The 13,347-nt window shown below is 35.9% G+C and overlaps 1 protein-coding gene across 12 annotated transcripts in view; it reads left to right on the top strand.

Moving 5' to 3' along the window:
- SYNE2 (spectrin repeat containing nuclear envelope protein 2) overlaps positions 1-13,347 on the top strand; it is a 229,008-nt gene that overhangs the window by 62,317 nt on the left and 153,344 nt on the right. For all 12 annotated transcript variants that reach the window (XM_087922313.1, XM_087922312.1, XM_087922311.1 and 9 more), the window contains 8 exons: positions 378-514; positions 1,341-1,488; positions 2,149-2,705; positions 3,101-3,277; positions 4,800-4,950; positions 10,051-10,209; positions 10,905-11,066; positions 11,845-11,946. In XM_087922313.1, coding sequence (XP_087778439.1) covers positions 378-514; positions 1,341-1,488; positions 2,149-2,705; positions 3,101-3,277; positions 4,800-4,950; positions 10,051-10,209; positions 10,905-11,066; positions 11,845-11,946 — 1,593 coding nt within the window. The remainder of the gene's footprint in view (positions 1-377; positions 515-1,340; positions 1,489-2,148; positions 2,706-3,100; positions 3,278-4,799; positions 4,951-10,050; positions 10,210-10,904; positions 11,067-11,844; positions 11,947-13,347) is intronic.

Raw genomic sequence — 13,347 nt, 5'->3', positions numbered from 1 at the left:
AATGTAGCAGGGTCTAGCACAAGAGTTTAATATAAGAATACATTATTCTTTTCAATTTTAACAGGGTTAGCATTGGTAATTATTGATCATTCATTAAGTTCCTGTGCAGAGAAATTGACAAATGAATTAAATTATTTAATTTAATTTAATTATTTGTTTTAATTATTAAAGTAATTAAATTTATTAATACTCCAATTGGAATTTATATGAATGTATTATAATCAATAGACAAGGGTTGTCCTTTGTCTCAGTTAACACACTATGGTAAACTATGGAAAAAAGCATAGTTAAAATTATTTCTGTGTTTGTGTTTATAAATCAGATAATGTTACTTAAAAATTATAGCACACCACTAATATTTATACATTTTGTTTCAGGCTTTAGAAAGCAAAGGTAATTCTTCCTGGAAACTCTTTGATTCTGTGGCTTCACAGTTAGTAAAGTTCTCAAGTGAGATGGACTTGGAAGATTTGCACAAAGAATGGGATGAGCTCCAGTTTGCTTTAGATAAAAGGTACAGTTGGCAAATTAAAGCTTGATGAAGCAGTGGGCTAATTGACTGGACATAAGGGAGGCACACATAGATTTTGTCTTCAAGAAAATCAGTGATGCCCTATTCTGAACGAGTCTGACTTATCAGATGGTGTGAGAGATGGGGAAAGTTAGTTTAGCTTGCAGATTGCCTCCTAAGTATTCAGCTGTTCATGTGAAGAGGGGATGGCTTGTACTCCTTATGGACTGAGACCACAGAAAGTGAGAAGAAGTTATAATGCACAATCTGGATTGATGTCTAGGAAGGTCTCCTGTTTAAAAAAAATATATTCATCTAGTCATAAAAAGGAAGAACAGAAATTCCCCAGAAATGAAGATAACAAAGATGTGCTCAAGTTACCCCATCATTATGAACTCCTAAGGGAAGTCGTAGTAACTGATATCAAACATTGTATCAAATTAGATTTGTCAAGCATAGCACATCCACATGGATGGCCAGTTCTTTCAGTAACTTCTGCAGGCAGTGAAAGTGATCTTGGGAAGTTTTGCTCTTTTTCTAGACTTTTTCTTTAGGCTCACATGGGCTTGATATTTTAGACAAAATGGTGAGTTAGGGCATTGATTATCCTACTGCTGTTAATCAAAATTTTGCAAAGCCTGGCTGATCCTCAAAAGCTAAGACCTATGAACTTCAATGAAAAAGCAAAAAAACAGAAATTCCTGGGTATATACCACATTCTTTGTTAATGGAGTTGTGTCAAGAACTTCTCCGACCTTATATATTGTACAAAGTGTGGAGGCATTTCCTTAAGTGATGTCCTGTTCCGTTTGTGCTTGCTGTCCTGCAGGATGGAATCTTTAAAGGCTGCTTTGGCCCTTGTTATGCCAATAGAAAATGAGTGGGTCTTACTCTGCAGATCAGAAGAACAGCTTTGCAAAAGAGACATTCCACGTTTTGTGATGAGTAAAACTGATCTTCTGTACAAGAAAGTGAAGGTTTGTACTGATTATGTTGAAATTTTCTTTGGAATTTGAAGCGCACCTATTCATCTCCAGTAGGTTAGCACCAGATTCATCTACAGCATTACCTATATTTACAGAAATCCTAAGTGCAAAATTGCAAAAAGAAATTTTCAGAAAAGAACTTGGAAGCAGAAATGCTGAAGCCTCCTCTTTTCTCAGTTAAAACTTCCCTATCTCAGCCACTTTTCTCTAAGGAAAAGTGGTAGAGAGGTTCTGAATCTTTCTTACTTTGTGTTATACTACAATATTTATTATGGCCCAAATACCCAAAGATTTCTTTAAGTGCTTTCTTCCAAATCTGTTTATTCCCCTTGAAGAATAAATGTGTCTTCTCATCATTTTTCATCTACATTTTTCATCTGTGCTTAGGAATATAAGAAACTAGAGTACTTTATATCAAGTTGGTCTATCAACATTGACCAGTAATAACTTTTTAGACTATCAGGCAGGAATTTTTCCAGCCTTACTTAGAGAAGTCAGGTTTTCAACTTGTACCTTTCTGAATAAAAGTATGCAGCCTAATATTTTGCTATAGAGCCATCTCTCATTCCTCAGATTTAGCAAGTGTAATAGCATTGTGGTTAATAATATGCATAAAACATAGTGTCCTGATCTTATCTTTCCTTCTTTCAGAAAATTCAGGCATCTATATCAAATTGCATTGAACAATGCAACAGCCAAGAACTAAAGAGCCCTGCAGGATGGACAATTGACCAAAGAGATAGGCAGGCCATTGGTTTAATGATCAGCGAGTATAAAATACAGTTAGAAGAACTGAGTCAAAAGATACAAGCCATTGAAACAGTCTTGCAAGATTTTGAAAGTTTTCTGGCTTCCCTGAGACGTATTCAATGTTCTATGGATGCCTCTACATCGCTCAGCTGGTCTCCACAGTCGATGGAGGAGGTTTCACACCTGGAGAAAGAGGCCAAGTCTCTAGATGAGAAATTGAAGCAACTTCATATCTATTTGGTAGAGGCTGAAAGTGATAAAAAGATAGGCTGTGAAGAGTTCGTAGCAGCTTTACTTGTAAAAGAATTCCCCTCTATTAGTTCTGAAGCAACTCAGAGTCAAAAAACTGAAGAATTTTCCTTAAGGAATAATGAGCTATTTAAAAATCTTCAAGATATATATGATTCAATCAGTGTGATAGGCTTGAAGGACCCAACAATTCCTGCTATTTCACAAAGGTGAGAAAACTTTTTTTCATTAATTCTTAGATATGGTTGGGAGTTATGGAAGGTGAAGCCCTTCTTGAAACTGGAAGTATTTTAAAATGATATAATGATAAAATACAACATAATAAAATACAACATAATCAATCTGAAAGATGCTTTTTCAGGCGACAACTGGACTTTCTTGTTTTTCTTTGAAGATGTTTCACTTCTCAACCAAGAAGCTTCTTCAGCTCTAACAAGGAAATCCAGTTGCCTCCTGAAAAAGCATCTTTGGGACAACCATTACCTGGATGACTGAGAATCTCTATAGACATCATAAATCTGAAAGTATTTTAAAATAAAGAATATCAGAATAGTCACAATGAAATTATAAGGTATCAATCTATTTTTTTCTCCTCATAATATAGGTTGAAGTTGCTTGATGAACTGTGGAAAAAGCTGGATCGCTGTGCTCCAGAAATGAAAGCCTTGAATGAGATTAGTCAATTTTCCCAGTTGCCAAAAGCCCAGGAGAATGAAGTCAGTCAGCAGTGGAAACTTACGCAGGACCTATGGAAGAAGACTAAAGTTGCCATTACGGAAAAGTAGGTCACAATTCTATATTTATATGGGCCTCCAAGGAAGCCCTACTGGAATTCAATAAAACATACTTCTGAATAGATTTCATTAGGACTGTACTATATACTCTATATGCTGTTCTGCTATATTTCATGCAACTGTAGGCTGAAATATTACCCATCTTCACACGTTGCAATAAATTAGAGATAAATTATCACTCATGCTGGAACACATAACTTCCTTTTTAACTGGATGGTAAAGAAAAAAAATTACGTTTATCAAAATTATTAACTGTCAAACAAGTCAGTTAGCAAGCCATATTTTCTGCCTGTGGTTGTGGGAAAAATCAACCTGGAACTTTTGGTTAAAATACTATAAAAAGAAAATGATGAAAAATGTGACCAGAAATTGAAAAAAGAACATTATTTTTGAAAGAAAAATGTATACACAAGCAATATATTGTATTTAACAAGTGTGTTGACTTGTTCATAGAAAGCCAGAATTCTCATGAATCCTGGCTGGGTCAGTTCTCTTACTTGGAAGTATATTACAATTTTTAAATGATAACCTGACACTACATGATTGAATTTTAGTTTGTGTAAGAAACTCTCTATGTTGGTAAGAAAGTAGAATGTCAGAGAATTAAAAATTTTCACTATGGAAGAATGAAAACTACTCCTTCTAGCATTCTAAGTGAAAGAGTCCAAGAAGGGATCTCGTACTTTGATATTCTGAAATGGCCATTCTTATCGTCTCCTTGCTCACTTTGTATATTTGTTTTTATAATATTTATTTTAAATATGGACTGTTATATTTTTATGTGTTGTTTTCATATTTATGGTTTTATTTGATTGTTGTATGTTGTTCAGAGTCACTTTTAGAAAGATGAGCAGCTATAAAAATTTGATTAATACATACAATGTAGGTATTATGCTGCCAGTGATATATACAGGTAGTCCTCATTTAGTGACTGCCTTGTTTAGTAACCATTTGCAGTTACAACTGTGATGAAAAAAACATTTTGTAATCTATTCTTGCCTTTAGGATTTTTAATGACCTGTAAGCTGAAGTAAGATCATAAGTACAGTTGTGTGTTCATTTAACAACTGCCTTGCATAATGACCAAGTTGCTAGTCCCAATTGTGGGAGACATAGTCTCTTTTTCTCTTTATATGGTCAGTTATCTTCATAATAAACTGATGCCAATTGTCATAGGCATCTATCATAACTAGAACAGCAGCTTAGGAGTGGGCGATGCAAAACTGAAAATAAGTTAAACTCCTCTCCTTATGTAGTATGATTCTAATTTTAATTTTCCTCTAAGATGGTATATGAAACTATGAAAGAATATTCCTGCATTTAATCCCTAGTCTGTCCTAAAGTCTACTAATTCTTTTCCTCCTTTTTGTGAAAGCTTAGTTACTTTGGAGTTGAATGGGCATACTGGATTCCGTGACATGTTCATAATCATTGAAAAATAAGGTTTTCTAATTTTAGACAGGTGTATAAATGTCTTCAATTTTCTTTTGGCTTTGTTCCCTTCTATAGGCGTGAGTACTGTAAAAGCACAATGGAACTCTTGAAGCAATATCAAAGCTGCAAAACCTGTTTGACTAGCATTATTCTGAAGCAAGAAAATGCCTTATCACAGCAAGTTTCTTACATGGGAAAAGAAAACCTGCAGAAGATAATTGCTAAGGTGAAGGTTTAGGAAATTTTTCTACATATGAAACCATTTCCTTGGTTCTCTGCAAATGATCAATGCCCTGTAGCATTCAGTGATGGGCATGGGACATAATGCATTGACAACTGGAAGTCTTTAAACAAAGACCTTGAAATTAGTCATAAGTATTTTTCCTCCTTCTTATTTATTTATTTGGTTTGTCAATTGCTTACAAGATAATAGGTATAAGTAAAAACATAGTTATGAATACATGGATACATATAAGAAAAATAAAAGAAACAATAGGACAGGGACGGTAGGCATGGTGGTGCGCTTATGCACGCCCCCTACAGATCTCTTAGGAAAGGGGTGAGGTCAATAGTGGAAAGTCTACAGTTAAAGTTTTTGGGGGTTGGGGAAGAAACCACATAGTCAGGTAGAATATTCCAGACATTGACCACTCTGTTGCTGAAGTCGTATTTCCTGCAATCAAGTTTGGTGCGATTAACCTTGAGTTTGTATCTATTGTGTGCTCATGTGTTGTTATGGTTAAAGCTGAAGTATTCATTGACAGGTAGGACATTGCTATGTATGATTTTATATACAATATACTGTACTTAGATCGGACTGAAGGTGGCATAGTTCTAGGTTTTCTAGGGCTAGAATTTCAAGTCTGGTGGCATAAGGTATTCTGCAATGAGTAGAGGAGTGGAGAACTCTTCTTGTGAAATATTTCTGAACTTTCTCAACTGTGTTAATATCAGATACGTAATGTGGGTTCCAGACTGATGAACTGTATTCAAGTATTGGTCTAGCAAATGTTTTGTATGCTCTAGTTATTAAGTGTAATATTACCAGAGAAAAAGCTAGGTAAGATTAGGTTAACAACTCTTAATGCCTTTTTGGCTATGTAGTTACAATGGGTTCTAGCACTTAGATCATTAGAGATGAGTACTCCAAGATCCTTGACAGAGTTTGGATCATCAACAAGGTCTTGACTATTCAGCCTATATTTTATTTTCTGATTATTATTATTTTTTGCCAATATGTAGGACAGAGGATTTATTTGTTGAGATTTGAAGTTGCCATTTGTTTGACCATTCTGATATATAGTCAAGGTCTTTTTGAAGGGTAGCAGTATTGTCTGTGGTATTGAACAGCTTTACATCATCAGCGAAAAGAACGCGGTTGCTCTTGATATGATCACAGAGGTCATTTATGTACAGTATGAAAAGAGTTGGTCCTAGAACACTTCCTTGGGGGACACCACTGTTGATAGGTAAAGAATTTGATAGGACGCTCCCAATTTTGATCATTTGTTGTCTGTTTGACAGGAATGCTTCTATCCAGTTATGCAGGTGTCCTGAGATACCGTAAGATTTTAGTTTCAGGAGTAGTTTGTTATGTACCACTGAATCAAAGGCTTTACAGAAGTCTATGTAGATTGTGTCTATTGCTTTGCCCTGATCGAGTTGTGTAGTCCATATGTTTTTGCAGTGTAAGAGTTACAGATTACATGATAGTTTTTTCCTGAAACCAAATTGTTTATTAGAGAGTAGGTAGTTTGTTTGTAAGTGGAGGATGATGGATTGGTTAATAATTGATTCCATGACTTTACAGGTGACGCAGCATAAAGAGATTGGTCTGTAATTTTCAACTAGGCTGGGGTCTCCCTTTTTGAAGAATTTTTGAAGATGGGCATGACCGTGGCTTGTGAGCATAGTTTTGGCAAGGAGCTGGTCCTGAAAGTTTTTTCAAAGATTATGCTTAGAGGTTCAGCTATGGCAATGGATAGCTTTTTTAAGAAGTAGGCCATCATAGTTGCCTTTTTAGAGATCATAGTTGCCTTTTTTAAAGTTATAATTGGGGATCACATTGTTGTGTTGATTTTTGTGTGGATGTATGTTGAGATAAAAATTAATAATGCTGTGCTCACTATTGGAAAAGGTTTTTTTAATTTGTATTCCATAAATTGAATTCAAACTATTGCAGAAGATCAGATCGATCAATTCGACTCAATGCTGATACTGCATTAAAACACCGCTGTAATGTTTTAAGTGCATCATCAGTTATATACTGCTTAGGTATATCATCAGAGGTGGTATTCAGCAGGTTCTGACCAGTTCTGGACAACTGGTAGTGGAAATTTTGAGTTGTTTGGAGAACCGGCAAATACCACCTCTGACTGGAGGTTTTACAGTATCCTTCCCCTGCCACATCCACCAAGCCATGCCCACAGAACTGGTAGTAAAAAAAATTGAATCCCACCCACTGTATATCATCAATTGACACAAAGGTCTAATCCCTAGTCATGAAACCCTATAATGCCCTCAGTTCAGAGTGTTATCCTCAATTTGAGCTGCCAGTGTCTGGCTCAAGAACATTATGTTTGATAGGCTGAAACTGTGTCTTACTTTTTGGTCTGTTGCTGCCTATCCAGTGCAGCTAGTAACTTACAGATTCATATTGAATAATGATAAAATCCTAATAATCCTACTCTAGGAGTGTGTATAGCATGTTCTAATGAAATGGGAATTATGAATCCATGCAGATTACAGTCCAGAGATGCATTGTTTGGTGCCCTTTGGCTAATACCTATTAAGTGCCAATTGCATCTGCTGCAGATGCAATCGGAAAACAAATCTTCTCTGCTACGGAACACCGTCTTCTTAGCAGTGATTCATTGGAGAAACTCCACCTGTGTACAGTGTTGCCATCAACACTTCATGGGGAGATAGGAGACAAAACTCCCAAGCCAACAATTTTGGGACTTCTTCCAGGCCTCATCCTGCAAGTGTTGAAATTTTTTAGCTGTTACCATGTCTATAGGCAAAGTTCCCTGTTGATTAAGATACAGATAAGTTTCATGGAAAGTGCTTACTGTAGAATAGAAGAATTGCTCACAGATACCCAACTTTCCATAAATCATGAAATATACCTCTGAAACAAGATGTTAATAGAAGTAGCCCTTGACTTATTACCTCAACTGAGCCAAAATTTCCTTTGCTAAGTGAGACTTTGTTCAGTGAATTTTGCCTTATTTTATGACTTTGCTTGTTCAGTGGATCACCACAGTTATTAAGTTAGTAACACAGTTGTTAAATGAATCTGGCTTTCCCATTGACTTTGCATGTCAGAAGATCGCAAAAGTTCACATGATTCCTGGGGATGCTGTAATGGTCATAAGTCACTTTTTTCAGTGCCATTGTAACTTCAAACAGTCACTAAATGAACTGTTGTAAGGTGAGGACTACTTGTCTAGGATATTTGAGTATGTCAATATTTCCACGCTTGAATGGGAAGCAAAGTTTATCAATAGGCAACAATGTCAACTTTAACGAAATATATAAAGCAGGGCTGTCAATCTCCCGGCCCATGGGCCAGATGCGTCACATGCTGGCCACACCCATGCCTGGTTTAGTAAAGGGGAAAAAAGTCCTGATACGTCATGTGATGCTGCTGTGACGACATGAGTTTGACACCCCAATATAAAGAAAAGAGATGATTCAGAATTCAATAATACATTTTTGTTACATTACCTTCCTTGAAAATTTAACTTCACCTGAAAGAGGACTTGGAATGGGTCATTCCATTTCAGAAGAATCTTGACATCTCTTTCTGTGTCTATTACTTAAATAAAGGCCTAAAGATTTATCATTCCTGGTCTTTTAGGATTCTCCCCAACTTATGCATAATGTAATTAATAATAAGAGTCAGAATCCAAATACTTATGTGTGATATATCTTTCCTTTCTGCCAAGGTTGTTTTATTTGGATTCAACAATGCCATGAGCATTCTCTCACACATCAAGTGCAATATTTCACAGGTGCAAAGAGAGGGTCCTTAGCTTTTTTTTTTAGCCTTTTTTAAAAGGGTATTGGCACACAGGTCTGCCATGTCATTCCATGTCATTCCTGGCTCAATTCTGCACTGACATTTCTAAGGAAAGAAATTGGTCAGAATTCTCCCCCCCCCCCAAAAAAAGTATGCAGAGTTTCATGCTTATTTTTTTCTGTTAGGAGAATAAGAGGACCAGTTGTCTATCATCTGTTGCTTCAAAACCTTTGTCCTTTTTTCTCATTGTCTAGCTGAATGTACTAAAAACAGTATTGTCTGACAGGGAACAAAGCTGTCATTAACAAAAGCTTTATAATTGCCAAGTAGTAAAGGTCAATGCTCCACTGCTTGTGTTTATGTATTTTGGGGGCATAAAAGAGCCACTTCAAAAGCCCAAAGTGGAAAATAAAAATGACATTTTGCAAGTTTCAGAGACACAGATTTGGTGACACAATTCTATAAATTAAAATGGGTGATTTATTTTGGGAAACAACTGTAGTTATCAAAGGAAATATTGCATTACCTGAAAAACAGTGTTTACTATTTTATATAGCAAAAGTCCCCAAACTTTTGGGCACCAGGTATCGGTTCTGCGGTGAGAGTTTTTTTTCTGTGGACTGGAGGAAGTGTGGTTTCATGTGCTGCCTTCATCCCATGGATGGAGTTTCACTTGTTTGCAAAGCCCAGTTATTGGCATACCGCTGACTGGTGCCAGTCATGGACCTGGGGTTGGGGATCCCTATTATGTAGAACAAAATATTTGAGGTTTGATTTGCCATCAATAATCCTGTTCTCAACATAGTTTTGACAGTATAATTCAATATTATATGAACAGTATATGGAAAATGTGTGAGAGGAGAATTTAGCGGACCTCGCCCGAGCGCGAGACAAACGCTGAAGAAAAAGAAGAAGAAGAAGTGTGAGAGGAGAATTGCAAGTCCATATATTTGAAAAGAAGATGAATAAACAAATTAACCTGAGATATTGCTATTGTGCAAGTTAATGAGTGCATTTGCATAAAAACAAAGCAGAATATTTCAGAAGATTTAGAATATTTGAATAGACTTAATTCTTGTTAAAAAATAATTGATTTTTTTAAAACTTGGAAAATTCATAATAAAGCACGGCTCCATGACTTTTTTTCCTCATTCTTGTTTTATGCTGAAACGAATATAAATATTGAAAATCAAAGGCAATGCGTTCTCTCTCCTTTTCCATTTTGATAAGTTTCTTACTCTTTAGAATTTCCCACAAATGCAACAGATTTGTTCTTAAATGGATTTTCTCTTCTTTTCATAGGTTAACATGGCAAAGGAGGAATTTAACAGTTACTCTGAAGATGTTGATAGATTAAACCAAATGTGCAAAAATCTTCAGTCTCAAGTGAACAAAATGAAGAGTTTTGAGGAGCCCCCATTTGAGAATGAGGCTAATGCTATTGTGGACCGATGGCTGGATGTATGTTATATAAACTAACTATAAGGATTTTCCAAATTATCATTCATTGTAATTATTAATTTTGACTTCCAAATATTATTCAAAGTCAATTAAATTAAATGTAGCATGATGAAGAACCCAAAAGGAGGGAAATTTGAGTTATAATTGGAGCATGTTTAATACAAAATGGGACTCTAAGAAATGCATATTTTTATTGGGTACCACAAGGAAATTCTTCTTGAAGATAATTCTCAAAGATGTAAACAAACAAGTAATATTATGTTGTGCTGTTTATATTGCTTAGCGCTCCCAGGAGTTTTTCCATGAGTGAAGATATTAAGAATGTCTTACTTCAATGCTTTAAAAAGCTAGAGAAGAATATTGACTGCTGAATGAATATGCCCAGGCAGTTCCTAACTAAAACCAGTTAGGACACATTATTGGGAGAAGATTCCATCTAATTAAACCAAGCCACCTTGCCAAACCTGTTTCTAGAGTCTGGAGAGCTATTGTGATCTTTGATATGATAATATTTAAAGCCATATTTAGCAAGAAATTGGCTGTATCCCATGGGAACGTTGGATTACTTCCCTCCCCTTATTTGTTTCTGTGTCTGGCTTCATTTTACCTTGCCTCTCTTCATGTTCTTACTTGATTAGAAAGCTTTATGTTCTGTTTCTTTCTTTTTGGGTGGAAAACATAATCCCCTCTTCCAGATCAATGAGCGGACTGAAAGCTATTGTGAAAACCTGGAAAGAGCTCTGGCTTTATGGGACAAGCTTCTTGACTTATCCAGTTTGATTGACGAATGGTCAGATGCAGTGCAGAAGAACTTAGAAGATGGGAATGTGACTGAAAAGAAATTGGAAGAATTGGAGGTATGGTTGATAGGGATTATTTGTTATTCTGTAATTGCAGGCAACTTTTTCTAAACTAGATGAAGAATGGGACAATGCTGTCAAGCTCTGATTCAAGATATAAAATTCTGTTCTTTTTTTCTTCCTCCTTGTTCTTTCTTCCATTGTGCCAGCATTTCTGCCATTTTTTCATTTACTTATTGATCACCACAAACACTGCCTTTGGGATGCTTCTTTTATATACATCCCACATAATATACTGGCTTTCTTCTCCTCTGCTTGAATGCAATGACAGATTCATTCATAAAATACCTTTATGAGATGCAGATATGAAAAAGATACATTTAAAAAGCTATTTTTATCATGAAAAGGGAATTTTAATCAAAATGATAGTAGATTTTGAACAAAACTTAATATGAGATCTTCAAAACCCTTACCATTCTTATGTTACGATGCAGCCTGTTCTAGAAAGGATTAGGAATCCATTGCAAATAATGTGTCTATCATGAGAAAGCTCTTTTATTTTCAGTCAAATCACTCCCTTATATAGTTCAGTATTACCTACATTAGCTTTAGAGGAGGTAATCATCACTGGTAATCAGTCTAGCTTAACAGCAGAGGGGTTACATGGGTATTCTGAATTTGTTCATAACTGCTTATGCCATTGCATTTTGGCCCAGTTGCTGCTTCCTAGCGATCTTCAAGGGCAGCGGATTATGACTTCTACTCAATGCTAACTGGTAAAATAAAATTTACTATTGGATAGTTTGTACATAATCTGTTTTCTGTATCTTCTCAGGCTGATGTCCTGTTCCAAGAAAAAGAGTTAGAGAAATTTGATACACAGGTGGATGAAATTCAGGATCTTCTTAACAGCAGTGAACCCCCACTTGAACTACAGGTGAAAGAGGAGGAATAACAAGAATTATGATTGTGGTTGATATAATAGGCCTGCCTATCTTTGTTGTCCAAAAAAGATTTTCTATGCCTTCATATTGCCTTGCAATAATGAAAATAAAACACAATTGTAAAGGTCTCTTTTGCCATCAGGTCTGACCTACTGCTTTAATTGGACAGTGCAGGGTAATTACTACTTCAGCTAATATTCAATATCACATCTCTTAGTTTCCTCTCCTTGACCAAGTATATAGGAGAAGATGAAGGAAGGCAAATGTCTTCTATTCTGTTACTTCTCTTCAAGCTGACTATCTGATATTGACTCAAAGTGCTGTGATATTTTGGAAGTAACAGAATCTTTGGTGCCAGTTTCTGAGCTATGTTACCAGATTACAACCACTAAGATACAAACGGGTGCTATCTGATTGTTCATTACATCTAGAGGTCATGATGTATTATGTTTCTCCTTGAGTCCTATGAAGAAGGTTCTTTTTTTCCCTTTCACTCATAAGAAGGTCTAGTTCTCTCTAGATGACTATAGGAAGAAGACCCCATTCCTTGCTGTTTAACTTCAAGGGACAAAGATTGAGTTGGTCCCATCTAATGGTTTTCTGGAGTTTTAACAGTGAGATGCAATAGCTCTAATTCAGCTATTTTTTTTCCTCTTAGTCATCTCAGTTGAGATTAAAAGGATTGGGACATATGTTAAATCTGTGTCCACTCTTAAGAAATGGAAATTTCTGGAAACTTGCCTTGCCAGAAGTGCCTGGCAAATACAATCATGAAAACCTATAAGTGTGTTTGTGCATCAGTATGTACATGTGTGTGTTTGGAAAGTGCATTCCTCATAAATATTTGAGTATCTGTGTAGAAGGGGAAACTTCTCATCATCCTCTCTGTGTTGCATGTCAGGAAAGAGTATAACACTAATAAAGATACTTAGCACCTAAATTTAACATTCTGGGGAGTGAGGACTGCAACAAAACATTTGCACAACTTTTACAACATCCTTTGCAGGCCATGAAAGAAGGGAAATATTTTCAGTGATGTTCTCAAGAAAATGATAGAAATATTCTACCGAAGTTACAGGGAAATTATTTGAATAAGAGTGGTAGTGCATAGTAGAAATTATTTTTCTGAAGGAAGAAATATTCTGCCCTGAAGCACATATATTGTTGCTTCTGACAGTGAGTGTTGTCCCTAATTAGTTGTGATGTAGTTGGTCAACATCTCATTTGAATGCTAGGTTATGAGACAACATGTTTCCAAACATATTATTATGAAAACAAACTTAATTACAACACAGTTCTCTGAAGACAGGTTCCAGCATTAGTCCAAAAGCTTGGGTCTGGTCCCGGTGACCGACCCAGATTGGATCCTGCAATATTATCCTGGGACACATGTA

The sequence above is a fragment of the Pseudonaja textilis genome, chromosome 1, assembly GCF_049901715.1.
Source record: "Pseudonaja textilis isolate UNSWEBS1 chromosome 1, rPseTex1.2, whole genome shotgun sequence".
Lineage (NCBI taxonomy): Eukaryota > Metazoa > Chordata > Lepidosauria > Squamata > Elapidae > Pseudonaja > Pseudonaja textilis.
Note: the sequence above shows the minus strand (reverse complement) of the source record. Positions and strands in the feature narration are given on the sequence as shown.